The 24712-nt window shown below is 34.5% G+C and overlaps 1 protein-coding gene across 1 annotated transcript; it reads left to right on the top strand.

The window, feature by feature from the left end:
- The first annotated feature begins 541 nt into the window (after positions 1-541).
- Positions 542-23839, top strand: LOC142317840 (spermine oxidase-like). Its single transcript, XM_075354390.1, has 7 exons — positions 542-668; positions 2425-2677; positions 6710-6917; positions 15949-16173; positions 16472-16606; positions 19638-19834; positions 23464-23839. Exons 1-7 carry the CDS (start codon positions 542-544, stop codon positions 23633-23635), a joined length of 1317 nt encoding a protein of 438 aa, XP_075210505.1. The 3' UTR covers positions 23636-23839.
- The last annotated feature ends 873 nt before the right edge of the window (positions 23840-24712 follow it).

Here is a 24712-nt window from a genome sequence, read left to right as displayed (position 1 = left end):
TATAAAATCAACTGGTCGTCCATCAACCTCAGAAGTCAATGTCGAATGTGTGCATGGAAGTTTCATTCACAGCCCGTCAAAATCAACTGCAGCTGCAGGCAGAGAATTAGGAATTCCGAAAACAACAGTGTGGAGAGTTCTCCGTAAACATTTATTATGCAAACCGTACTGTCTTCAATTAATCCAGCGTCTTTCTGATGGAGATAAAACACGTAAGCTCGATTTTTGTTTACAGTTACAGGAAAGGATGTTGTTAGATGAAGGTTTTCTAAACAAGATAATTTTCAGTGATGAAGCTACTTTCCATATTAGCGACAAAGTAAACCGTTATAACGTGCGAGTTTGGAGAATTGAAAACCCACACGCTTTTGTGGAACACATTCAGGATTCTCCGAAAGTAAACTTTTTTGTGCGATATCTCGTGAGGCAGTGTATGGGCCGTTCTTTTTTATAGAAACAAAAGTAACCGGCATGATATACCTGGATATGTTACAATTATGGCTTATGCCTCAGCTATTCAACGACTTCATTTTCCAGCTAGATGATTGTTGGTGCTGGGATATCAGGCATAGGTGCAGCAACTCGCTTATTAAGTAACAATTTTTCTGATATAACAATTTTGGAAGCATCAAATCGTCTAGGCGGTAGAGTGTACACGGCACCGTTTGGTAATTTTTATATAATATAGTATTCTCATCATCACAAATTATAAAGATGTAAAACTATTATACAGGTAATTTCATAATGTTCTTAGGAGTTACAAAAATTCAGTACAAAAAAAGTATTTCATTAACCTAAATGAAAGTTGTACGAGGTGATGCAGGGACTCAAACAGTTTTTATTAAAATCTATAAATGTTCAATATGCTCACTATCAATATGTTCTATAAACACTCATTTTATCATTTTCGATAGAGATGATTGCATTGATTATGCGATGTCGTGCGGCATCGGTGGGATAAACGCCTTATCTTTCACGTAACCCCAAGAAAGAAATCACGTGGCCTGGTGATCTTGGTGGCCACAGTATAATGTGTTGGTCTTCTTCGGACGCACGTCGTATCCAGCGCCAAGGTAATGTTGTGTTAAGGTACTGTTGAACCTCGCTATGAAAACTGGCAGGACAATCATCTAGCTGGAAAATGAAGTCGTTGAATAGCTGAGGCATAAGCCATAATTGTAACATATCCAGGTATATCATGCCGGTTACTTTTGTTTCTATAAAAAAGAACGGCCCATACACTGCCTCACGAGATATCGCACAAAAAAGTTTACTTTCGGAGAATCCTGAATGTGTTCCACATAAGCGTGTTGGTTTTCAATTCTCCAAACTCGCATGTTATAACGGTTTACTTTGTCGCTAATATGGAAAGTAGCTTCATCACTGAAAATTATCTTGTTTAGAAAACCTTCATCTAACAACATCCTTTCCTGTAACTGTAAACAAAAATCGAGCTTACGTGTTTTATCTCCATCAGAAAGACTCTGGATTAATTGAAGACAGTACGGTTTGCTTAATAAACGTTTACGGAGAACTCTCCACACTGTTGTTTTCGGAATTCCTAATTCTCTGCCTGCAGCTGCAGTTGATTTTGACGGGCTGTGAATGAAACTTCCATGCACACATTGCGAGCAAATGGTTTACTAACTGCGTAGTATATGTGGAAAAAACTATTTGAACTACTCTTTCTTACAGTACTTCTTTTATTCTTATTAGTGAAATAGTTTTTTGTTAATGAATTTTCGAAACTCCGAAGAACATTATGAAACGCCCTGTGTTTTAGTTAAGACTCCACTAAACTCTTAGCTGGAAAATAGCTTTAGTGTTACTTCATATGTTCTTATGATCTACCAGTTTTGTACACTATTGTACAGAGGAAATTTCCATTTTGTATAAGATTATGTTATGTTGGATTAGTTTTAATAATTTTAATAGATCAACTACCAGAGAGAGTTTATTAGAAACTAAAAACAGGATTTTTAAAAATCATGGCTTTTGTAATAAAGTTGTAAAATGTAATTATCGTGAATTGTTTTTTTATATGTCAAACCACTGTGAAGGACATTCTGGAGAACTAAAAAAAGATCTGTCATATAAAATGGAGGATAATTATAATAATTATATAAACACCACTTTGTAAATGGTAATATCTACTTAGGAGTGTGACAGCAGCAACAGAAATTCCAATTCATTCTATAACTCTTAAGTAATTCTATAATAACTGAGTATTTTTATCATAAGTATCTGATTTTTTAACTGATAGCATAATTATTTCATTTTATTAAGTCATTAAGATCATTAAATACTAAACAATTAATTTCTAAAATACTAAATGTTTTTCTTTCTAAGGATATTTCATTTTATTACCAATATTTGGTAAAATATAAGTCTGTTTTAAAAAATAAATAATTGTCTTGATTTCAGGTGATTATCTAATAGAATATGGAACTCAGTGGGTTCACGGACAAGGTGGTAATCCTGTGTATGAGATTGCTGAACCATATAACTTTTTATATATTCAGAACTGGGAAATAATAAAAGGCTTTGTTAAACATTCAGATTCAAAAATAAACATTTCAGTTGTATCTAGCTGGCTATTTGATGAAGTCGGTGATATTTTTTATAATAAAAATGGCATGTTGTGTAATTGTTCAGTGGAACATTATTTTACAAATAAGTAAGTAATACGAGAAATATTTTTTACAAAAAAATATTTTTTTTGAAAAGTAAGTAAATAATTATTTTAATAAAAAAAGGTATAAGAAATTTTACTAAAAAGAAATACGACTTTTGAAGCCATTTTCCTGACTTCAAGAGTGAAATCAGTTAAAAAAAGAACTATGTAGTTAAAACTTTTCACACGCTAATATCAATAAAATAAAACAATAATTGTGTATACCTGCATTAATAACAAAAATATGATGTATTTACTGAATACAAGATATGTGTGTGTTTAGATTGCAGAATTTCATAATTGTAGAATTTAAATATTATATATATGTATATTTATCTGTGGTCCGGAGGTAAAGGACACCATGTCCAGTGTTATAAAAAATGAGCTTATGAGTGCAATTTATGGTAATTTTCCTGCTTTTTACAATAATATACTATATTGAGCAAATTAACTGGGACAAAGTAAAAAAAAAAACTTTCAAAAAGTTATGCTTTTATTCATTCTATGCCTTTATGTACACTGATAAATAGATGTATTACTTTGAGGTATGTACTACATAAGCAGAAATGATCTCATGAAAACATTTTGGCATTGATTCCAATAGATTAGTATACATATACTTGATTTTACCACACTTTTATAGTTAGTTACTATGCGTCCTTTTGTCATTCAGCCCATCTTACCTAAATCTCCCTTCAAAATATTCCATAAGTTCTGAATGGGATTTAAGTCTGGTGAATTACCAGACCGATCGAGCACATTAATTTTTTTTTTCTAGCAAGAAAGTCGTGACTGATTTTGAATTACGACAAGGGGTCAAGTCATGTTGAAATATTATGTCAAGAGTTTGTATGAATGAAACAATCCTTCGTTGTAATATATATATATTTAGAAATATTTTTCTAAAGTCAATATTTATAAGACCCTTATTCCTCTGTGCCAATATATTATATATATTTTTTATAATCAAAAACCAACTTGAACAACCCAAGTACAGAATTACAAAGTAAATGAAATGACACTTACCTAATTTTTATTCCAAAAGCACCTTTGCAGGATCCCGCATCATCAGTTGTATATAAAAAATATAAATTATGAAAAATTACGTATCAAACATAACTTTTTTTTTTAAATTAAAATTAAAAGTTGTATGATTGCAAATGACGTTGGAAAAATCTTAAAACTCATTTGAAGGTCCATTTTTTAATGAAACAATTGGAAAATACATTAAATTTTATTAGTGCATGTTAATGTAGATAAAAAAGCTTTTTAATGTAGATTAAAAAAGTGTAGCAGAAGAAAACATTTATTCAAAAATTAAGAAATGTTGTAGTTTAAAACTTTAATCTGCTCTCTACTATAAAAAAGAAAAAATGTGGCATGGTGTCCTCCAACTCTGGACCACAGATATATATTTATAGAAATTAGAATATTAATAAAACCAATATTTCATTTTTACCCAATATTTTTAATAAGGCCCCTATTTTACTGCATTCAAAAGTAGCAAGAGCTTTTTTACTTTATACTTCCAAATTTGAGCAATATGAAATTTTCTTTTTATTATATTTTAATATAAGGTTATCCAGCGTTTCCAAAATTATAGGATGGTAAGTAAACATATCAAATTCGTCTAAATGGTAAAGCAGACTTCAGAGTTTATTTTGATAATACGAGGGCTATTCAGAAAGTAAGGCACGCCAATTGCGTATATATTGGTGTGCTCGTGCTCGGCACCTCAGTCAGCGTCCAGCCGTGACAACGGGAACATCTCCGCACTGCCTGTTTTTTTATATACAAATTAAAAATGTGTGCTGCAATCGAAAATCCCGCCAGTTGTGAGGTGCGGTCTGCGATTTGTTTTTTGTCGGCAAAAAACTTGAAACCAATAGAAATTTATCAGGAACTGTGTAAAGTGTACGGGAACAACGTAATGAGTGAAAGTTCTGTCAGGAAGTGGTGCATTCAGTTTAAAAATGGCCGAACAAACGTTCACGATAAAGAGAAGAGTGGACGTTCGAGCATTGTGACTGACGATCTGGTCTCCAAAGTTAACGAAAAGATTCGTGAAAACCGCCGTTTCACAATAACTGAGCTTTCTATATGTTTCCCACAAGTTTCACGGACTTTACTTTGAAATTGTTTCACAGAAGCTAGGCTACCGTCACAGAGCTCCAAGTACGCTTCACCGAGTGGTTGAGATCAGAGGCGGCAGAATTCTATGACACAGGAACTTCAAAGCTTGTCCACCGCTATGATAAGTGCCTGAATTTGTATGGTGATTATGTTGAAAAGTAGTGTTTTAGTCCCTCTTTCACATGTACATAATAAAAAGTTTTTCTTCTACTTGGTTTTTTAAAATTCCAAAACGTTCCTTACTTTCTGAATAGCCCTCGTATTAAAACAATTTTAAAATAAAAAAAATTTTGTGATGCAATAATTTGTTGTTTTTAGAAATATTTTACTCATACACTATTAATTCAGTCTACTGTATTCAGTAAGAAAAAAGATCTTCAGAGATCCACTTTGTTATTCCTCCATCAGTGTTATTCCAACCATCTGGTAGAACTGAAAATCAAAGTAAATTTTAAAAGCAAGTGTTCCGTTCCACATCAAGCCATCCAGTGCTGCAATCTAGTGGGTGCTTGCGTTAACCGGAAAGTGAAGCCGTACTAGTATTCTACGTTAGAATCCCGCCCAGTACGGTCGCATATTTCATTTCACCCGGATGGACAATTAGTGTTAGTTATGTTCTATGTTAAAGTCCCGCCCAGGACGGTTGCATTTTTCATTTTGTCTGGATGGACAATTAGTGTTAGTTATATTGTATATCTGGATTACACACAGTGCGGTCATGTTTTCATTCCAGTCCAAGGGGACTCATAGTTTCTTGATAATGTTAAAGTTCAGTTATGACTAAAGTGTCATACATATATTCTTAAGTTAATATAACTATTGTAATTCAATTAAAATGTCAAGGTTGACAACAAATTAAATATAATGATTCAAGAAGAACATAGCATTGCTTCATTTCATCATCTACAATCTTATCAAAAAAATAGTTCACACTAGCTGTAAATTCTACCAGCAAGATTATACAATTTTACACAACACTTTATAAAAAACTATCCCGTGTTTGTTAGCATAAATGCAAGTTACATTGGAACTAAGTTAAACTTCCAAAGGTTGAAGATTAGAGGTGGAAAATGCTACCGTGTATTTATACATATGTTTAGTGTATAATCTTTTGTAAAGGAACATAAAGTATATTGAGGTAGTAAACTACGACTTCAATCTTTTTAACTGTCTCATAAGCATTTTAATTTCTAAACTTAAGTGTTAGTGTTAAAGGTTCCAACTCTTCTGGACTTGACATCAGAGATTTTTAGCTGTTCAGAATGGATGAATGATGAGTAATTCTGTTAGGGCTTTCCCCGAGATACCTCTTTTCCTTTCCTTAGAATAAAATATCCTTTTGTAACAGTAGCTTCTTGTCTAAGAGGAAAACACAAGCCAATTTTTACGTTTTAAATTCTTTCGGGTTCACCATCCTTAAATAAATTTAATGTAACTTTTATCAAAATGTTTTTATTGTACTTTTTTCAGACCTGCTTGAGAGTATGTATGTTGGATGACTACTTTCTAATTATATTGTAGATTAGTAATGAGTGAGTCAATTATATATATTTTTAATCCACTTTTAAAGCAATTTCTATTTCATCATCCTTTCAAATAATTTTTGTTCTTCACTTTTGGAAAAAGATATTTAATTATTCACCATTCTCTTTTTAAAATCAGCATATAGTGTTAATTCAAACAAGAAATTTTTTTAAACCTATGTCACCAAAATTGGTAGAGCAATAAAGATAAAGAAGCAAAAACAAATAAACATACCTCCTAAACATCACCCTTTTTTTTCTGGCAGAGTTGAGTAAAAAATAAAAATTAACTTTTAAAACTTGGAAATTTATAAAAATAATAAATTATTAAAATTGTGTTAATTCATACTGCAATTTTATAAATAATTTATGACTGCAGGTTTAACGAGTTAATAAAAAATAATAATATCGATCAATACACAGCACAAGCAGTAGCAGATTATGCTACAAAGTATCAGAGAATTCAAGATGGAGTTAGTAATTTGGATGAAGAAGGATCGTCGGGAAGTGTGCAACATTTTCTGTACAATGGAAGTTTGTCTGTGGCATGGAAAACTGGTTATCATTCTTTTATAAATATGTTAATGGTTAGTCATGACTGCAACAAACTTGAATGCTATATATTTACATATTAGGTAGATCTCATAAGAAAGCTACCTATTGTACTGGGTACCATAATTTGACTAATGAAAATTTTGACATATCTTCATGTTTCACATCCTCCAGACCCCAAACCAGTTAACACATTCAGTTCAAAAGTTTACACATACATTTATATACAGGATGATTCAATGAAACGGGAAATTTTGAAAGTTGTGTTGGTAGCCGTGGGCGATTGGTACCACTTGATAAGTGGCACCAGCCTCTCTAATCTAACCTGCCATTTAGTTGTCATGGATCCTTGGAGTGGTGTCCAACGTGCATTTGCTATCAAAGCATTGTATAAAAACAATGACAGTGTGGAGGGAGCTCGTACAGAATTTTGCCATCATTTTAATCTGGGACGGCACGACCGTGTTCCATCAGCACATGCAATTAAAACATGGATATCTAATTTTGAAGAAACCGGTTCAGCAATGAAAAAGAAACCTCCAGGTCGTGAGCAAACCGTCCGTACACCACAGAATGTTCAAGCTTTACAAGATGCTGTCACACGAAGTTCACATCAGTCAATCCGTCGTCTCTCAGCATCTTTATGATTGCATAGTTCAAGTGTTCGAAGAATGTTAGTGAAGGACTTGCAATACTATCCATACAAGTTGCGGATCGTCCAGGAACTGAAACCGAACGATGCAGTTGTGCGAGCACAATTCTGTAATGTAATGCTTCAGAAGATAAATGATAACGAAGAGTTTGTTCACGAACTGTGGATGTCAGACGAAGCGCATTTCCACCTCAGTGGATCTGTTAACAAGCAAAATTTCAGATACTGTGCACAAGAAAATCCTACGCAGCTACACCAGCGTCCGTTGTGTGCTATGTCATCTTACGGTGTTATAGGCCCTTATTTTTTTGAGGATGACAACGGTCTTGCGATTACAGTGACGTCGGCTCGTTACGTAGCCGTGCTTGAAACCTTTGTTGTGGAATAACAAAAGAGATTTCCACCGATTCTTAACACAGCCTGGTTTCAACAAAACGAAGCAACGTCACATACTGCACGAATATCGATGGCAACTGTACGCCGATTGTTTGGACAACGTGTCATTGCACGAAACTGTGACATTAGATGGCCTCCCAGATCGCCTGATCTCTCAGCTTGTGATTACTTTTTGTGGGGTCACCTTAAAAGCAAAGTGTTCCAGAGTAGACCTGCTACAACGGAAGGAACTGAAGGCAAAGATCCGAGAAGCAATTGCGGAAATTCCAGTTGAGATGTTACATCAAACCATGAACAATTTAACGAAGAGATTTCGTGAGTGTTTATGTAGAAGAGGAGGTCACCTTCAAGATGTTAAAAAATAAACTAAAATGTATGTATCCTAAAATGGCAACAACATTTGTACAATTACATGAAATAAAATTCATTTTCTAAAAAAAAATTTTTCATTAACGTTATTTAATTTTTTAAATTTCCCGTTTCTTTGAATCACCTGTACATGTATATCTATTTTGGAGAGCTGCTATAAAACCAGTCAAATGACTGAAGACAAAAAAAATCTATATCTATATATATATATATATATATATATATTTCACTTTCTTGTGAACACAATAACTGTTGTAATTTTGTGCCAATCACTTTCAAATTTATACATAAAATAAAACGACTCAACATCTTGGTTGAGTTCGTTAATGGGCAAAATTGAACCACGGGAATGGAAATGTTTTTTTTTAAAAAAACAAAATATCGCTATAACTTTCTTAAGTAAAATATTGAATTTGTTTAAAGTTCCTACTATTCTTTGGATAAGGGGCTAAAACTTAAGTAAATAACATTTTTAATACTACCACGCATTGACTCAGTGGGTGGAAAAATGGGGATTCGAAGACAAAAAAATCATACCTCCCTTAATAGGCACAGTATCAAATCAGTGGTCGTTAGTCCTCTAAACATTACCTAAAACTTTTGTCTGGAACAATTTTTGATTTGACCAAGGTAAGGGATGACACTTGCCATTTGTTTCATATGCAACCATTGTCGTATTGAGTAAATTTGATGTTTTTCTTAACTTTAAGGTGGAAATCTTTATTATCCCCTACTTAGCACCAGTGAAATCTACCTTTGCCTTCCAGCTTGCTGAAAGAAATTTTTTGACAATTATTTAAGGCTCTAGAGGTACTGTTAACTTACAAAATATACTAACAAGAATTTAAGTTGTGTTAGATTTTTTTCAATACTTATATATATGATTTTACTACTCATTTTAGGTAAATTCAAGCTATTAAGCGAAGATTTCGTTCTGAGAAAATAATTTAAAAAACTATGGAAGTTCTTGCTTAATCTGTATTCATTTTTTTCTTCTTTTGGTGAATAAGTTCCTTTGGTGGTCTCAGATTTTTCCCTTATCACAAGTGGAATATATTTTTATTGAAAATCACGTGATCTATTTTAAGCATATTTTGAAAATATCTTTTAAATTTTAGTTATTATCACTGCTTATTATTGGATTTTGTAGAATACGATATCTAATGTCATTCTGATAATGCCAAACAATTTCTCACATAAATTCATGAAAATGAATTATTAACTGTTACTATCCCAGGTGTACATAATATACGATATACCGAAAATATAATCTATTAGTGTCTTAATTTCATTGAATTCTACTCTGATCGGTCTTAGAATCTTCTTCACTCAAATTTTAAAATTTCTTACTACAGTCTCATTCTTCATATGCCTGTTTCATATTTTTTCAATAGTTTAATTATTATTAAACAAATTTAAATTTTGGTTTTATGTGAAATGAGATTTGATTTAATCAGATTTATAATGCCATACTGTTCCTTGTTTGTTCTCCCTATTAGTGGGTTATTTCTTCCCGGATTTTTTTTTGTCGCTGAAAATAATCCTAGATATTTAAAACTTTTAACTTTAAAATTACGTTTTTTATATCACTTATCGATACTATTTTATCTCATCACCATTCAGCGATACATTCAATAAAATTAGTATTCTGTTGTTATTTGGTAGGGGAAATTATTAACTGATAGAATTGATACAAACTGGTAATCAAATAGGCTTTTTACATCAGTTTTATTTTTTTTTGGAAGAGACCTGGGAGAAGAACAAAAAGTTCAGTTTTTTATTTTTTTTCATTGGAGAAAGCCTGAGAGGCAAATAAATTTTGTAGGATTTTGAATATATTAGATGGATCATGTATTTTAAACAATTGTATACTAATTAATTTTTTTTTTTAAATTGAATAAGGGAGAATTATTATTTGTTTATGATTTTTTTTTGGATAGACGAAGGAAAATTAAGGTACCTAACTTTACCTAGGGAATATATAGTTTTCTTACTATCAGGTATCTACATGATCGTAAGAGTTATTAATTGAGGTTAGGTTAGATGAGGACAAGATGTCCTTTTAGAGGCTGTTACAGAAGTGTGTAAAAACGCAAGAGTTTTCATCAGGAGAACAACCTGAGCCAGGCAGGTTTACTGGTGATTGGTTGAACTTGCTGAGAACTGAGCAGTGCTTGCTGGTCAGCATGACGGCAGTTCCAGAGACTAAACCGTGGGATGAACCTGGATTAGAGAGAACTACCGAGAAAGTTTGTTTCGTCAAATCCAGGAGGAGGTATAGGTTGGCCATTATGAAGTTAAAGAGGGACTTCTGACCCCCATAGGGAAAGACATCCTCCCACCATTCCCTTCGTTTCTAGTCCTTATGGGCTTTACCAGAGGTCATCTTTATCTTTAAAACCTCGGCTTTTGACATATTTCAGTCTGCTTCGGCCAGATGCCACCAATGCAAAAGCACAAGTGACATTCCCATCAGTGTACTACTACTTAATAAACTCAACCAACACAGTCTTAACAGGGTCTTAAGTAAGACTGAAAGGTCTTAACTAATCAAAGGGATTGGAATACCTACCCATAGAAGGTAAAAGTGAGTTCAACACACAACACGGAACATAAAAATATTACATGGAACAATAACACAGTACCATTAAAACAAAACAAAGAACAAAAACATAATTTATAAAACAAAAACATAATACAAGAGATATCCAAGCAGGGCTGAAGATCCTGTTAGCAATCTTTTCTTTTGCTAAATACACTATAAAACTCTCCACTATTGGCCATTTGGTCTGGCTCCTCCAGTTTATATGGAGGAGCCAATGACTACCTGATAAAATTAAGCCGACAGATGGTCTCTGTGCACATTAACTCGTACTTCAACCATTCATAGAGAACATGGTAGGTGTCACATCCAATTGTCCACACTGAGGACACATCCCAGAATCTACCAGGCTGAATTTCTGGAGTCTGTCCCTAAAAGCAACATGGCTGAAAAGAAATTGCATCACATATTTATTAGGGTGTACCCAAGAGGCGTTTCGCAAACCAACATATGGAAAGAGATCATGCATATAACGACCACCATCTGTCTCATCTCCTCTGGCCTGCCACAAGGCATTGCCATGTTGTTCAATTTCTCGAACTTCATCTGAAGTCAACTCACCGGACTTCTTAGCAACATACCGCTACTGTTTCTCAGACGCAATCAGTTTCACACCTGCAATCCCCAAGATTGCCTCCTGTGAAATAGTACGGTAACCACCTGTTAATGTTAATAATATTAGGCTGCATATAGATTAATAGCCTCGCACATGCTTTTATATAGGATGCTTATTATCTTAAAATTAAGACCCCCAAACCAGGATTGACCACATGTCGAATACCTAAGAAGACACTACAGGCCTTCACCGCAACTATTAAAGATACTTCTTAAATTGCAGTTACACAACTTAATAGCTGACCATCAGTAAGAATTGGCATGTTCCGCCCGAATTTCTTTGCGTTGATCAGGTATCCATGACCTCGGGTGTCACTTTCGATCTCCCTGCACAGCTGCCTCCAACAGTCCCTCTTTGAGGTTAAATTCCCAACGCGAATTAGGGCGGTTGAGTTTGTGTAGGTGCTGAAAAATCTATTTATAATTCGGTTTTCTTTGTTTGTTTTTAAAAAAGTATCTTTACAGGAGATAGTAAGGGACTGTGTTGTGCAGGTAGGCTTTACGGTTATCAAGGCTACTTGTAAAAGTAGTAGTTAGTTACTTTGTTTGCCTTTTTGTGACTGGTACTGACTTGGACAGTTCAATATTAATCTATATTTAAATTTTATTTGGTTCAATTTAAATAATTCAATTATTATTTATTTGGTATTTAATAAAAGTTGTTATTGCTCATTAGGAACAATTTTATTTATGTTGTTTCTTATTGGTTGTTGCCTTTGTTTACTGTTTCTATTGGTAATTATTTTGTTAGGTGTTTCGCCGTTGGCTGTTATTTAAATTACTGTGAGTTTTGTGTTTAGGATAATTTTGTTGAGTTACTTCAGAATTATCTGAAACTGAAGGAAAAAGGGTAAGTCCAACGGGATAAACTTTGCGAGGAGATTAAGGAAACGATTGAGGTTAGGCTCGATGACTTCATCTTCTTCTGGGAATGAAGAGGCGCAAGTAAGTGCTTCTGGTTCTTAAAGGGCTGAAAAAAATAAAGATCAATTAATGATTGAGGAGTTCTCTAAAGGTAATGGGAAGGCTGGAGGTTCAGTTCCTTTAATATAGACATTTGAAGAGAAGTACAACTTCTTAACTCAATTTTTGGAAATCCAAGATGTGCCAAGGCTAATGTGCGGGGGGTGATAAGATTCTCCCTAACATCAGGGAACTGAATCCCATTGTTTAAGTACCCATTCTCAGTAAATTAGAATAAGTCAATTTTTCATAGCCTCAAGGGTATGAAAAAAGATCTTGAACATCTGAGTCCCATTCAAGGTCCTTTTTTTTTTCTTTTTTCCTTTCTTATTAAACACCCCAAGGCAACCAGCCTCCGCCCGTTAGGACATAGCATAGTCACCTTGCAGTGTCATGGCAGCAGTCTCTGCCCACCCTATCTGCCTCCTACCGGAGGATCTCCTGCCGGGGTCCCCAGAGCCTCATCAGAGCGGGCCAACCACCTCTTCTGGACGGCCAACCCACTCCTCCACTATGGGGCTACCCTCCCCGTCCCTATCCTACTTGCAGCCGGCATGCCTTCCGCGCACCGCTGCCCCCTCGCGTTCCTCTCACACCTGAGGGTCCTTAATGCCATCATCGGGGAGCCCCGACTTCATAATATGGGGCCAGAACACCCTAGGCAATAAGGCTACCTCCCTGGGCCCTAATCGTCGCCACGATTCAACCCCAGCCTCCAGAATTTTTTGAGGCTTTTTTTGCGCCTTAAACACAATACAACATATGTACACTTTACGTAACACCACATAGTGTGTTAACCACAACCATCATCCAATTTTAATTGGCTGGTCCGACCACTCTTCGATCGTGCCCGGACCAGAACACAAAGATATATTTGAATACACAAAAATATACAATTTATAAATACACTATAACAATATGACACGATATGCAAAAAACACAATATTAAATCTGAGTTCCCAAAGCGGAACCCCGTCCCTTCCGGTAGAATCAGTAGCATAAATACATAAAAACACAATATAATTCAATATTCACAATAATAATTAATAAACACATACATTACAGACGATTCACTATAGCGTTCACACTAATGTTACGGGGCTTAGCCCCGTATCCGGACGACTCCATACCACTAACTTGACGCCGTTCTACTGTCCATGTGGCACTGCTATCCTCAATCATTCATACCATACATAACATTCACGCAGACAAAATAAATCAAAAACTTAAAACTATTACTCTTGTGGCGCCGACCATTTCTCCTCAGAGACGTGCACGCAGCCGAGGGGGCTCCTCCTTGGCCTTTGTATCTATTATGGCGTGAGCCAGGTCCGCCATCTCTTGCCACTCCTGCCGGCTTCTAATCATCCGCCTGACCGCATCGTCGGGTGAGAACGCCGCCACCCTTCTCCTTGCGGCGTCCCACCGGACACAGTCGAACCAGGTGTGCTCGATCGTGTCCACTTCGTCACCATTCAAGGTCTTAGATGTGTTCAACTACACCCTGGTAAACGAGCACATGCAAATGGATTAGAAGATGTTACGACTGATACTGATCAGGAAGTAAGGAAGCTCTACCGATTTCCCTTCTGTATATTGACCACTTTGTTTGATCAGTAACTTAACGAAGCTGTTTAAGAAGATACTGATAGTGTGGCTCACTGACAACATCGCTAGAAACAGTGGTCTAAGTCTGCACCAGTATGGTTTTTGAACAGAAATCTCAACGATTGACACCGTCAACAAGGTAACGAATACGTTCGGCAGTATGATTGCTGGATCAAGACATAGAAGGAGGAGGATGTTTCAGTCCTATTTCTGCCATAGGACTACCATCGAATCTAGTGTTAATGGCAGGGCCATGTCTATGGATGTTTGCCACCTTACGGTCAATACGGACGTTAGCCACACCTTAGTTTCAAGGCCATGACCAACACCTTAGGACGAGAGGTGTTCCTCTTAAAAAAGAGAGGATGGTGACCGCGCACTGAGCAGGCTTCTCAGCAACGTGAACGAGCCAAGATCCTCAAAACGGTGCTCTTGTACTCCAGTGTTGTGAACTCGATCTTCGTATATGGGACACCTGCCTGGTAAAGAGCCATGAACACACAGCAGCATAACAGACTTGAGAGACACTTGAACAGGTCCAGAGAAGGATGTTTCTGCGAGTCTGCTTGAGCTACAGAACAGTCTCTTTTGTGGCAAATACTCATTATCATCTGTATACCTCCTATAGACTTGCTGGAACGGGACAGAAATGACTTTGCCATGGAGAGAAGGATAGAGACTTCTTACGGTGTTCTCCTAGACAGGTGGCAGTTCAAAAGGAATGAATCCAACAACGGAAGATGGATATTTAGGCTAATTAAAGGTGTTGTTGGTAGGGATTTTGGGGAAGTGACTATTTCCTTATTCAGTTCCTGTTGGATCGAGGCTGTTGCAGTTCATATCTGTACACCAGGGAATGCAGCGAGGAAAACTTGTGCCCATATTCTTGGGCCCTTGATGATGTCGAGCATGTGATCTTAGTGTGCGATAAGTGGATGAATCCTATGGTCTAGAGTGCGGCTGTAATGGGCCCACTATACATGAACAGCATAATCGATGTCATGCTCACTAGTGTTGAAAAGTAGAATGCGGTTTCCGAGATGGTGAGGAGCATCTCTGTGGGGAAGAGGCTGGAGAATAGAATGGAGGCAACCTGCAATGATTCGGGTGCCCATCTGCGTCAGTTAGAGTAGATTAGACCAGTTTAGGTTAGGTTAGACCAGCTGGTTTCTTTGGCGCGAGTCGTAGCGTATCGGCCTTTTATCCGGAGATCCCTGTTTGAATCCCGGTTAGGTATGGGATTTTCACATGTTATAAAATTTGTCATTTATCTTATCCTATGAAGTAATACCCAATGGTGGTCCTGGAGGTTAAAAAAAAACCTGGTCATGGATATAAGTGTTCCAGCAGTACCCGTGTTCCTTGTCTTCCCCTTTCTGACAGATGATCCTGCGATTTCCACCGGAGGCTGTGTTGTGCTTCAGGTCGAGTCTTTTTTGCTGTTGTTATGAGACGAGAAGAAAATTAGCTAACAGAGACATTACAAAAAAATATGGGTACAAATGCATTTTTTTTTTCAAATACTAAGACAGGGTAGGAATATATATATAAAAGTTATCTATAAACATCGATTTCAAAAATAATTAATTTTATAATAAATAAATTAAATAAATATCAAATTATTATAAAAATCTCTTAGAATTAATATATAGTAAAATAGTTATACACTTAATTTTGTTTTTTATGAATTATGTATTCGTATAATACTACTAAGTCATAGTTGGTTTAAAAAAAATTGAGTTAAATTTTCATTTTATGAAAATGCCTTGCTTTTCTCCAGGTAACTTTATTTTATATTGCTGTTGGTTGGTTTTTCACATCTAAGAATCAGTTTTAATGAATAATATTATGTGATTTACAGGAAAAGTACAAAGGTAAAGAGCTACCAGTCGAACAAAAAACAAAATTCAATAAAGTCGTTCAAACAATTAGCTGGACAGGAAATGAAGTCAAAATTAGTTGTGAAGATGGTTCACATTATTTTGCTGATCATGTTATCGTTACAGTTTCTTTAGGTGTGCTAAAGGTTTTAGCTAAAACAATGTTTAATCCTTCATTACCTGACAATAAATTAGCTGCCATTGAGGTAAGATATAATATTTAACTGATGTTTGTGACTCTTAAGAGTATGCAACTGTGATGTAGTTTATTTACAGTCTAAATGTTTAACTAATCTATTAAATAGTTGTAGCTTAAGAAATTTCAGGTTGTGTAATCATCAATTTATAAAGAATTCTATTTATTATCTCAGTTAGGAGTTGATGTGTTTGTTTTATTTATGTCTTTTAAAAACACATCCGGGGAGAGGGATTATTCTGTAATTATCTATAATCTTTGTTATTGAGGTACATATGTAACTATTTTTGATTATTTTCTTTTTCAAGTCTCTTGGATTTGATGTTGTGGATAAAATCTATATTCAGTTTGAAACACGTTGGTGGCCATTGGATTTTGAGTACAGGTTAAATTTCCTGTGGTCCGATGAAGATAAACAACGATTCAAAAATGAATCAAAATATGTAACTTTTTTTTATAAATATAATCTTAGATAATGATCAGAATGATGCAGGTAATTTTATTTCTTTTGTTAAGCCCATACTGCTTAGTCTCTTTTCAGTATAAGACTACAACAAGCTCACCTATCGCCCAAAATCTTAAATCAAACGAAAAGTTTCAGAAACTAGCAAATTTGATTAATCAGGGTACCCCATATTTCAATGTGTCTTACATGTCTGCAATTTCTTTAGCCAGTAATCTTTGGATTGCTACAGAGCAATCCGATGCAAAAATCTGTATTTATTAAAACTGGAGCCAGAAATCAATATGCATTTTATTTAAGGACAATAAGCGACATACCAATTCCATAGCTTCCAATCTTAACAATGCTTCATCACTTAAAGTATGGGTACTTACGGAAAATGCTGGCTAATATCAACCATGTGCGTTTAGTAATGTAATATAGTTGTGTAATGTATATTATGTAATATTTTGTTCATTTATTTTCCAAAAACATATAATTCACTTGTTTTATTTTAAAAAGATTTTCCATTACTGAACTGTCTATTTCTTCATGAATCTACATTGTCAGATAATTAAACCTTACTACTAAAATACACATAATTTAGGAGCAAAATGGAGTAATTTATTGTATCAGCACGTAATGAAAAATTATAATAGCTTTTCCAAAACATGGTTGTGTAATGAAATTTTTAACAGAGACCTATTTTAGAGCTCATCATCTCATATTCAGATCTGTGATAATGAAGTCAAAATTAAATATTTTGGAAAAGAGGTTCGTTCTCTATTGGTCATAAACATGATTGATTCTGACAACCGATGCACTCTCTCGTGTAAATATACATTATGAAGCATTATTAATTAAACATTATTAATAAAGAGAACTGGTAGAAAACCTTGGGTTTCAGACGATATATTGCAGCTGATGGATGAACGTAGAAAATATAAGAATGATAGTGATGAAGAAAGTAAAAGGAACTATCGGCAATTAAGAAATGCTATAAACAGGAAGTGCAAACTGGTGAAAGAAGAGTGGATTAAGGAAAAGTGTTCAGAAGTGGAAAGAGAAATGAACATTGGTAAAATAGACGGAGCATACAGGAAAGTTAAGGAAAATTTTGGGGTACATAAATTAAAATCTAATAATGTGTTAAACAAAGTTGGTACACCAATATATAATACGAAAGGTAAAGTCGATAGATGGGTGGAATATATTGAAGAGTTATACGGAGGAAATGAATTAGAAATTGGTGTTATAGAGGAAGTTGAGGAGGATGAAATGGGAGAAACAATACTGAGATCTGAATTTAAGAGAGCATTAAAAGATTTAAATGGCAGAAAGGCTCTTGGAATAGTCGGAATACCTGTAGAATTACTGCACAGTGCAGGTGAGGAAAACAGTGCAGGTGATTATACAAACTGGTGTGTAATATTTATGAAAAAGGGGAATTTCCGTCAGACTTCAAAAAAAGTATTACAGCAATGATACCAAAGAAAGCAGGGGCAGATAAATGTGAAGAATACAGAACAATTAGTTTAACTAGTCATGCATCAAAAATCTTAACTAGAATTCTATACAGAAGAATTGAGAGGAGAGTGGAGGAAGTGTTAGGAGAAGACCAATTTGGTTTCAGGAAAAGTATAAGGACAAGGGAAGCAATTTTAGGCCTTAGATTAATAGTAGAAGAAAGATTAAAGAAAAACAAACCAACATACTTGGCATTTATAGACCTAGAAAAGGAATTCGATAACGTAGACTGGAATAAAATGTTCAGCATTTTAAAAAAATTAGGGTTCAAATACAGAGATAGAAGAACAATTGCTAACATGTACAGGAACAAACAGCAACAGTAACAATTGAAGAACATAAGAAAGAAGCTGTAATAAGAAAGGGAGTCCGACAAGGATGTTCCCTATCAACGTTACTTTTTAATCTTTACATGGAACTAGCAGTTAATGATGTTAAAGAACAATTTAGATTCGGAGTAACAGTACAAGGTGAAAAGATAAAGATGCTACGATTTGCTGATGATATAGTAATTATAGCCGAGAGTAAAAAGGATTTAGAAGAAACAATGAACGGCATAGATGAAGTCCTACGCAAGAACTATCGCATGAAAATAAACAAGAACAAAACAAAAGTAATGAAATATAGTAGAAATAACAAAGATGGACCACTGCCATCTTGAATGTGAAAATAGGAGGAGAAAATATTATGGAGGTAGAAGAATTTTGTTATTTGGGAAGTATATATATATTATATAGTTATTTGGGATCGGAGTATCTGAGAAGAAAAGATTAGAAGCTTTTGAAATGCGGTGCTACAGGAGAATGTTAAAAATCAGATGGGTGGATAAAGTGACAAATGAAGAGGTATTGCGGCAAATAGATTAAGAAAGAAACATTTGAAAAAATATAGTTAAAAGAAGAGACAGACTTATAGGCCACACACTAAGGCATCCTGGAATAGTCGCTTTAATATTGGAAGGAGAGGTAGAAGGGAAAAATTGTGTAGGCAGGCCACGTTTGGAATATGTAAAACAAATTGTTAGGGATGTAGGATGTAGAGGGTATACTGAAATGAAACGACTAGCACTAGATAGGGAATCTTGGAGAGCTGCATCAAACCAGTTAAATGACTGAAGACAAAGAAATTAATTAAACAAATATTGGTAGTATCATCATTTATTTTGTTCATGTTTATTTTCCCAAAGGTCTAACCTCCTGGATTATATTTTTAATTTTATTGACGGTAACAATCATATATCTTCCATTAGGAAGTAATTCTGGGCATGATGTAAATGGATAACACCATTTTCTCGTTGGTGCTAGTAAGAGTATCAATCTATTTTATTTTTTTCTTACATCTTTAATAAAAAATGTTAACAGTAAACCATATTTTAAATCAAGATCAAAACCTATGTAGATTCCACAAATTACAGAGTACAATTTGTTATAATAATTAATCACTAGAGAGAATTATTTTTTTTAGAATCTATTTATTAAAAGTATGAATCAACAAAATGATTACAGGGTGGATGGACTACTGAAGTAGTTGATTTTCATTTTGTTGAAAATCAGCCAAGAGTTCTAGAAGGCTGGGTAATTGGTGACACTGCTCGTTTAATGGAAACACTCTCTAATGATGAACTAACTGGTGCTGTTACAGAACTGTTTAACTGGTGTGTCAGTAATGAGTATTCTATATCAAAACCAATAAATATTACAAGGCAAGTATTATCTTTACAATTAAATAATTAAAAAAAAAAAATTATTTGTGTTTGGAAGATTAAATTTTAATTTATATTAAGATTAATAGAAATCATTTAAAACCATTGGCACTTCAAGAGATCAAAAAGATAGATAGATTATTTTTATTCAGTGTGTTTAGTAGGTATACATTCCTGGAATCTAAGATGTTTCACATTGAAGGAACAGAGAATTTTTTAATTTGGTTAAGTTTTTTTTTTTTTAAGATAAAAATTCAGTTTTACTTGCAGATGCATCATGTTAAGGACATAGAACCTTTTTTAATTATTATTCCCCTCCCCTGGGCCGGACCCACAGCTAAGTATAATTCAGCCTAGGGGAATGTCCTTCAACTCTAATGGGCCTTCTCACCCACCAGTAGTATGTCTGGCAAGGCAGGTCAGCCTGCTGGTTAGATCTTCTATATTGTGCCAGCCTCTAACCCTTAGCGAGGAGACTCTGGATCCCGCAATGCTATAACCTTTATCCCCCCCTGAAGGCCAGGTATTGGCCATATGTCTCAAATGAGGAGTTTGCAAGAGTATCCGTCTCCGGGACTCTGGTCTTAACTTCCCCTTATTGGATTGAGGAGTTTGCAAGATGATCCCTCTCCAGGATTCTGGTCTTAACTTCCCCTTATTGGTGGATGTTGGCTTCTGAAAATTGTCATTACGACAGGGAACTGTTATAGCAGTACATATCATGTTCGGAGTCCCCAACTGATCATCGGGGCTGGTACACCAAGGCGTACCAGTCCTCACAGCTGAAGCTATCCAACGCCACCTGCTAGAAGCCCCTTCTCTTCTACTGATCATCTTTAGCTCAAAGCACATCTGGGAAAAGATTCTGAACGCATCCCAACGAACTGCAGAAGCAATTATGAGTCAGTAAGGATGTAGGTGTCATGCTGGGAATCCCTGTACGAATCTTATGTTCCTCCCATTCAGGGCACTGAAACAAGGTGTAGTCGACAGGGTGGTGCTCTGTGGAGGCACAGTTGAGGGTGTCACTCCTCCCAATGCAGCGTAGATAGCTTCCAAAGTTCCCATGGCCTGTAAACATTTGTGTAGTATAGTAGGTGAGGTCAGCAAACTTTCTTAAACCCCACAGTTGCAGGTCTGATATCAGGATCCTTGTCCAGTCTACCATCTCTCCAGCCAGCCACCTATCTTGCCAGACATTATAGATCACATCCCAAACCAAGTCAGCCGACATTTCAGCATACCTGTCCAAAGGACATAGAACTGGACTAAAAGAATCAAAATAATGGGAAGTTACGCAAATACCTTTTTAAGGTGAAGTGCATACTCAGTCTTCGTAAATCAAATAAAATACAAAGTAAGGTAAATTTCAATATTTTATGAACAGCATATAGAGGTTTAAATAAAAATATTTTAGTATTTTATAAATTTCTATGATGATTTTAATATACTGCTTTGAAGGTCCTATGCTAAACAGTTTGGTCTGAGTTTTGTAACATATACCTATTACTAGTGTGGCTAAATGGCAACAGAACTCGAAGGATTGTTAAAATATTATTTGTGGTTTGTCAACATTAATTCTATTTATTATAATAATGGTTAAGGAGCAATGGACATGTTACAGTCTGCTATTTAATAATTTATATTTTATTTTATTCTTAATAATATAGTATTTTTCCAGAATTTTCTGTTTAATATAATTTTCTATTTCAATCATTTATGAAGTACCCATTCTTAATCATACCTACTCTGCCATCTCGAAGACATTATAATGCACTTAATCTGGCTAGATGGGGATTGCTTTTTTTTTTTTTTTGGTTGGGATCTCAGGAATGGTCAATCTGAGACTGTACAAGACTACACTTCATTTACATTCAATCATATCACCCTCATTCTTCCTCTGAAGAAATGTCTTATGGTGGTTCCGGAAGCTAAACAGTAGGGATTGCTTAACAACATGCTACTTCAGGATATTATTATAACATACAACTGTATAATGAAGAAAAATATCATTGTTAAAATTAAATAAATCAGTTATAAAAAAATTGAGGAAAATTTTTAATCTTTGGTTTTTCATTCTTCAATGTTTTGAGATTAATGACTACAAATATGTAAAAAGAAAAAAACTAGTTTCAATTCTTCATACAATTTTGCGTACGTGTGTGTGTGTGTGTGTGTGTGTGTGTGTGTGTGTGTGTGTGTGTGTGTGTGTGTGTGTGTGTATGTGTGTATGTGTGTATGTGTGTGCACACACAGGCGTGTGTGTGTTCCAATGTTTATGGTAATAGTTATCCCAATAAACATTTATGAAAAACTTAAATTTGGTAGATTGTAACTCATGATGACTATCTCTATGATAAGTGCATTTTGGTAAAGACTTAAATGAACTTTTATGGAACTAATGAAAATATTTTCAAACGAATAAAATGTGTTTCAATTTTCTTCCACAAAATAATCTGAAGTATCACAGAAAAATATAGGGATACTCCTTTAGGATCCACACTTACTATGTTAACCCAGGTACATTTTAATTACAAGTTACTGGAACACTTTTAACAACTGTTAGTGATGTAGTGTAAAAATTTAAAACTTTCCTCACATCCCTTCTTTCCACAAAATAATACATACCCTCACCTCATATTTTAAATTAAAAACAATAAAATTTCAGAATTTTATATGTTCAAAATTTTAAATTAGAAATACTCTAAAAGAAGGGTAGGAGCCGGAGTGGCTCAGCCCCTTTTTTCTATCTGAATTTTGTATGAGTTTAAATTACACACGACATGACTATTACTTATTTGTTTAACAAATTATCTATGATTTTCTTTTATTATTATTTGTTAGTAAATAACAACATAAATAAATAAGATCCACCTGTTAATTTATTTTTAAATTTACATTAGGGTAAAAGATTACAGTATAAGCTAAATGCAAATGTCAGAAAATTCCATTAAAATCACTGATAGCCGTTATCATTTCTGGTTATGGACTATTCCAGAGGGACTTGTGTACAATGGGCTAGCATTTTATACAGAGTCTGTGATCAGCCTATACAGACTATAGAGCTCATCATTCTTGAATGTAAGGTCCCTGAGTTGAAGGTCACTTCACATTTTTTGAAGGTTAGTTTTCAAGCAGTTTGAGCATTTTCTAACATATTTAGGAAAGTTGTGACAAATATTTGAAATGCAGAGCTGGTACGATTAGAATAGGTTTTTTTTTAGGAGAGCTCAGCAAGTAGTATAGCTGAAATACCTTTTAAACATGTTTCGACTTCCTTCACCTAAATAAAAAATGTTTACAAGATTATGACAATGTTTAACTGTATTTTATTTTTACATAAATATTTTTCTCACTTATAAAAAATGATATGTCCTTTTTAAAATATATGAAATTCTACATATAATTGTTTACTTTTTCATAATTATAACTATGTATATTACAGCTGCGTAATAATACCAATAATATACAATATCTATTGATATTAACTTCATTTAGCATGAAGAATTATTAATGAATTCTCTATTAATGGAGAATAATTCACTGTAGAATTTAATGAATTCCAACAAATAAAGTTAATATTTTAAATCTTAACTATTAGATATTCTTGTTATTTATTTTTATTATAGATCAACTTGGGGTAGTAATCGTTTCATTCATGGATCATACAGTTTTCGAACAGTAAAGAGCGATCGTTTGGGATATTCTGCTGCTAATATTCTTGCTGAACCTCTTTTGTTCAACCAAACAAATCCGGTAAAAATAATAATAATAGTAATTGGTGGTGAATGTGTGTTTTAGTTAACATGTAATTTAATTTTACAGTAAAATCGATAGATACGTAGGAAAAAATATTTTTCGTATTTTATTGTAATCATTACTAAAATATTAAAAAAAAAAAAAATCATTATTAAAACGTGTTTATAAAGAAAGATTATTTAACCAAATATTTATGAGTATGTTAAAAGGTGATGCAGTAAATGTAGAGTTTTTTATTTTATTAATTAGTAATAATAAAAAATTCATCAATAAAATAATATTTGGAGATACGAGTGATTACTAGGATCTTCCTCGTTTCTGGTAGAATTTTATTATAATGTGGAATCTCTGCACTGTTTTAATGGTGTTTGATTTGTAAATGTTAGGAAACCCATTAAGTATGTAATACTAGGGTTATTTTTTTTCAAGTTCCGATCAGTCACAAAATTAAAACCACAGTGAAAATAAAAAATTTTTATTTGTAACAAGTACTTAAAAGTTACGCTAATTCTCTACATAGTCGCCACTCTGATTTAGGCATTTGTCGTAGCATGGTACCAACTTTCCAATACCCTCGTCATAGAACAGAGCCGCCTGTGTTTTCAGCAGTGTTTCTACGCTGGTCAGCAGCTCGATGTCTGTGCCAAAATGTTGTCCTCCTAGCCAGTGTTTCATGTGAGCAAAGAGGTGAAAATCGGATGGAGCCAAGTCCGGGCTGTATGGTGGGTGATCAAACACTTCCCAATGAAAACGCTGCAGGAGCTTCTTTATTATAGCTGCAGTGTGCGGCTGAGCATTCTCATGGAGAAAGACAATGCCTGATGACAACATTCCTCTTCGTTTATTTTGAATTGTTCTTGGTAGACATTAGAGAGTCATACAGTATGAGGCTGCAGTGATGGTCGTGCCACATTCCATGAATTCCACCAAGAGAACTCCATTCCGGTCCCAGAACACAGTAGCCATACACTTTCTGTTGAAGGTTCGCTTGAACTTCTTTAGTTTACTAGGAGAATGAAAATGCATCCGCTGTTTGGATTGTTCTTTTGTTACTTCAGTTTTGAAATGGACCCATATCTCGTCCCCTTTGACAATTTTGTTCAAAAAGTCTTCTCCTTC

Source organism: Lycorma delicatula, chromosome 1 (assembly GCF_047948215.1).
Source record: "Lycorma delicatula isolate Av1 chromosome 1, ASM4794821v1, whole genome shotgun sequence".
Classification (NCBI taxonomy): Eukaryota; Metazoa; Arthropoda; class Insecta; order Hemiptera; family Fulgoridae; genus Lycorma; species Lycorma delicatula.
Note: the sequence above shows the minus strand (reverse complement) of the source record. Positions and strands in the feature narration are given on the sequence as shown.